The 4,422-nt window shown below is 39.2% G+C and overlaps 1 protein-coding gene across 2 annotated transcripts; it reads left to right on the forward strand.

The window, feature by feature from the left end:
* Positions 1-319: 319 nt before the first annotated feature.
* LOC123315814 lies at positions 320-3,219 on the forward strand. Of its 2 annotated transcripts, none has more exons than XM_044901676.1 (6): positions 320-550; positions 688-785; positions 835-971; positions 1,123-1,268; positions 2,899-3,018; positions 3,073-3,219. In XM_044901676.1, the coding sequence occupies exons 1-4, from the start codon at positions 428-430 to the stop codon at positions 1,188-1,190; spliced, it is 426 nt and encodes a 141-aa protein (XP_044757611.1). In that variant the 5' UTR covers positions 320-427; the 3' UTR covers positions 1,191-1,268; positions 2,899-3,018; positions 3,073-3,219. The 2 variants fall into 2 exon arrangements, with proteins under 2 accessions (XP_044757611.1, XP_044757610.1); XM_044901675.1 differs by having other exon boundaries at positions 2,899-3,002.
* Positions 3,220-4,422: the final 1,203 nt, after the last annotated feature.

Consider the following 4,422-nt stretch of genomic DNA (forward strand, 5'->3'; position numbering starts at 1 on the left):
GTAATGTTTTCATCCGCTTCGCATATTGTCTTTTTGAAAGGTGAGTTGTTGTTATTCAAGAAATATTCTCTGAGGCTGCTCACTACTCGGTCATAGGCTATAGCTAGGTGTTGCATACCTCTGCCACCTTCATATATATATATATATATATATATATATATATATATATATATATATATATATATATATATATATATATATATATATATATATATATATATATATATGTTGCATACCTCTGCCACCTTCATATATATATATATGTTTTTTTTTTTTTTTTTTTTTTTTTTTTTTTTTTTTTTTTTTTTTTTTTTTTTTTTTTCACCTTTCAGGGTTAGGCTGTTTGATGGTGCCGGATCAACTCTGATCAAGACACTTCTCTCAGCAACTTGTTAAGAACCTTCTCACTATTCTGGTGGTCCACAAGATGACCTCCTTTTGTGCCTCTCCGATTAGCTTTTCATCTAGTTCCAGCTTAATGGTGTTTTCGAAAAGATGTGCCTCCACTAATCCGTTTGTGGTTATGACGAGGGGTAGGATTGATGTAGAGGTAAGTCTGTATATTTCTTTTAGTTCGAAAGCCAGATCGTGGTATTTTATCTTTTTTTCATTATAGGCTCGCTCAGCATTGTCATCTGCTGGAATCGTGATGTCTATTATAATTAATTCTTTCTTTTTCTTTTTCAGTATCACAATATCCGGCCGGTTGTGCGCAATGGGTCTGTCAGTGACGAGTGGATGGTCCCAATACAGTTTCATCTCCTCATTTTCCAGTATTTCTTTAGGTAAGTATTCAAAGATTTTCTTTTGATGTTTTATTAACCCATTTTTTAGGGCGATGGCTTGGTGGTATGCCTTTGCCATGGCATTGTGGCGGTCCGTGTATTCCCTTGGAGCGAGGATGGGGCAGGATGACGTGACGTGTTGGATTGTTTCAGTCGCCTGGGAGCATTTGCGGCATTTGTCATTAGGTAAGTTCTTATTCATTATCTGTTTTTGATATGCTTTTGTAGGTATCACCTGATCCTGAATTGCCGCCAGTCTGCCCTCCGTTTCTGGAAACAGGTATCCTGCCTTGAGGTAATTGACAGATCTTACTTTGTCTATTTTGTTCCATTTCAGGGCGGTGGGGTATCTTCCATGGAGAGCTTTGCCGTGCCATATTTCGGATAGTTCTTCGATGCTTTTAGGTTCAATGGGATGGTTGCTCGATGCCAGATTTAATGCTGTGATGTTGTTGTCTTCATCAGATATGGCTTTGAAAAAAGGTGAGTTTTTTGATCTGAAGTATTCTCTCATCTCGCGTACTACTCGGTGGTGTGTGGATTCAATGTTTTGCAGTCCCCTTCCTCCATCTTGTCTGGGCACGTATAATCTGTTCACAGAAGCGTGGGGGTGGTGCATGCCATATTTTGTCAGTGATACTCTTATTTGTGTGTCGATGGCCCTGAGGTCTGTGACGGACCATTTTATTATTCCGAACGAGTAAGATAAGCAGGGAATAGCCCATGTGCTGATAGCTGTAAATGTTGATTTAGCATTTAATTTGCTTTTCAGTATCATTTTCAGCCTTTCCATGAACTTGTTTCTGAAAGTTGTTTTGGCTTCAGTATTCCTTATTTCTAGCCCTTGTTGGATGCCTAGGTATTTATAGGATTCATCTGGCCCTAGTCTTTGAATTCTTAGTTCGTCTTCTACAAGCATCGCTTCTCCAGTTATGAGTTTTCCCCTTTTAATATGCAGCACTGCGCATTTATCAAGTCCCATTTGCATCTTGATTGTTTCTGTGAAAGATTTTACTATCCTTAGTTGCCTTAATAGCTGATCTTCGTTCGCTGCGTAGAGTTTGAGATCGTCAATATACAATTGGTGGTTTATTTTGATGTTGTTTCTTTTTTCTATTAAGTACCCGTATCTCGTTTTGTTGAGTAATTTACTAAGGAAATTTATTGCTAAACAGAACCATAATGTGCTTAACTTATCACCCTGAAACAGTCCCCTCTTGATCTTAATTTCGGCTGTTGTGTAAGTTCCATTGTTGGTGTTGACCCGTAGATTTGTTCTCCATGTTGCCATGAGATGATTTAGTAGATTGATTAAGCACTCCGACACTCCATATAGCCTTAAGGTTTTTAGCAGCCATGTGTGTGGTATCGAGTCGAAGGCCTTTTTGTAGTCAATCCACCCCATGGAGAGATTTCTCAATTTCTTTTTTGCCTGCTTCGTGACGAGTGCATCAACAATAAGCAGTTCCTTGCACCCTCTTGCGTCTCTTCGGCATCCGTTCTGTTCACGGGCTAGTATTTTATTTTTTGCCACATGTTTCCAGATATGGTGTGTTAGTGTTCCGGTAAGTATTTTGTAGATTGCCGGTAGACATGTTATTGGCCTATAGTTCGTAGGGTCTCCGTTTTTTGTTCCCTTAGGGATCATGTGAGTTATTCCAAGTGTGCAGAATTCAGGTATTTGTGACGGGTCCGTTAGCGCCTTCTGGAATAATTTCGATAGTTGTTCATGTGTGGAGTCAAAGTTTTTCCACCAATAATTATGGATTCCATCTGGTCCCGGTGCAGTCCAGTTGTTTGACTTTTTCAATACGGCTTTTATGTCGTCTTCCGTTATGGTGATTTCTTCCATGGCATATTTCTCCGCTTCCGTCTCCGCTTCCCTGATCCAAGAAGCTTCACCATCATGTTCCACTGCGTGACCCCATATTTCCTTCCATGTCGCATGCATGTCTTGCGGTGTCGGAAATTCTTCCTCGGTTGTTGTTGTTCCTTCAAGTTGTCTGTAAAATTGTTTTTGGTTCTTATAAAACAGCTGGTTGTTTTTGTACCGCGTGGATCTTTCATTATACCTCCTGATTCTATTACCTAATGCTTTAACTTTTTGTTTCAGGGTGTCACATAATTTGGTGAGATCTTGTTTGAACCGTTCCCCGATGCTTTTGATGCGGAATTCGGATGCTATGCGTGCGACCTTTTTGGATGTTTTTCTGCTTGGTGAGTTCGTGTTCAGGTAAGTATGAAGCTTTCCAATTTGTTTTCTAATAGTATTTATCTTTTTTTCCAGGCGTTGTTTCCATGGTGGTTCCTTGTCTTCTTTTGGTTTTGGCTGTCTACTGGTGATATGTATTTTATTTTCTTGACAAACTGTAACAGCTCCAGCAAATACACAGTCTACCACTTCTTCGAGGGTGGAGTTTCTTTTTAGGGTTGATTTTATTATTTTATTTACCTCCTTTACACTCTCATGGATGTTGCGTGACCCCTTCAGTCTTGGAATTTTTGGTCTATTTTGTGGGGAAATTTTTGTGTAGAGTTGCATATTCTTCTTGAAGAGGTTTTCCAGTTGGGTTGTTTCCTGGTTTTCGATCTCAGGCTGTTCTACTTCCGTATAGTTGGTCTCGTCGGATGGAGGTGGAGCAAAAGGTCTTATGCTTCGTTTTATGGCTTCGAGCTCAACACTTGAAAATTTCTCATGTTCCATAATCCATCTGACTCTATTCGCCAGTAAGTTTGGATATGAGTGTCTCTCTGGGTTTATCTCGTTCCAGGTACTCGTTAGGAGATCTCTGTAGGTTCTTCCGGATGTTGCTTGCAGTTCGATTGCTATGTAGTGGACACGCATTATGAGGGTATTTTCCTCTATCGTCCATCGTGTCCGTCCATCTCGTGTGATAGGAACATCCGCGGAACGGGTTCTAATTCCGTCCAAGCTGATGCTTCTTCGTACACTTCTTACGTTCGAGCTTTGGCTTACGGTGCCATCTCGGGGGGCTGCGCCGCTTGCCCCACAGCTGACCCCATCAGGCTCTACCTCTGGACGGTTCCGAAGAGGGCCAGCCCGCTGCCCTCTACCGCCCTGATTCATACTTCTGGTGACAGGAGCGAGAATTTCTTCAGATCTTCAGGTTGCTAACCTGAAGACCAGGGTGACTCAGGTACGCGGGGTCGTCACTCCCCGAAAGCTTACGCCTCCCTGCGTATATTATATATGTATATATATATATATATATATATATATATATATATATATATATATATATATATATATATATATATATATATATATATATATATATATATATATATATATATATATATATATATATATATATATATATATATATATATATATATATATATATATATATATATATATATATATGAAGGTGGCAGAGGTATGCAACACCTAGCTATAGCCTATGACCGAGTAGTGAGCAGCCTCAGAGAATATTTCTTGAATAACAACAACTCACCTTTCAAAAAGACAATATGCGAAGCGGATGAAAACATTACACCATTGCATTTGTCATCTGCAACCACGCCACTGCTGGGTGTTACTATATATATATATATATATATATATATATATAGATATATATATATATATATCCTCCTATCATTATGGCTTCATGTA

The sequence above is a fragment of the Coccinella septempunctata genome, chromosome 6 (genome assembly GCF_907165205.1).
Source record: "Coccinella septempunctata chromosome 6, icCocSept1.1, whole genome shotgun sequence".
NCBI classification, from domain to species: Eukaryota; Metazoa; Arthropoda; class Insecta; order Coleoptera; family Coccinellidae; genus Coccinella; species Coccinella septempunctata.

What these genes read in the sequence shown, in the direction of transcription:
- LOC123315814 (XM_044901676.1), top strand. Translation starts at nt 428, where the DNA reads ATGACCTCCTTTTGTGCCTCTCCGATTAGCTTTTCATCTAGTTCCAGC. An exon ending in GGGGTAGGATTGATGTAGAG is followed by an intron (nt 551 to 687) that starts GTAAGTCTGTAT and finishes TTTCTTTTTCAG; the next exon opens with TATCACAATATCCGGCCGGT. An exon ending in ATTTTCCAGTATTTCTTTAG is followed by an intron (nt 786 to 834) that starts GTAAGTATTCAA and finishes CCCATTTTTTAG; the next exon opens with GGCGATGGCTTGGTGGTATG.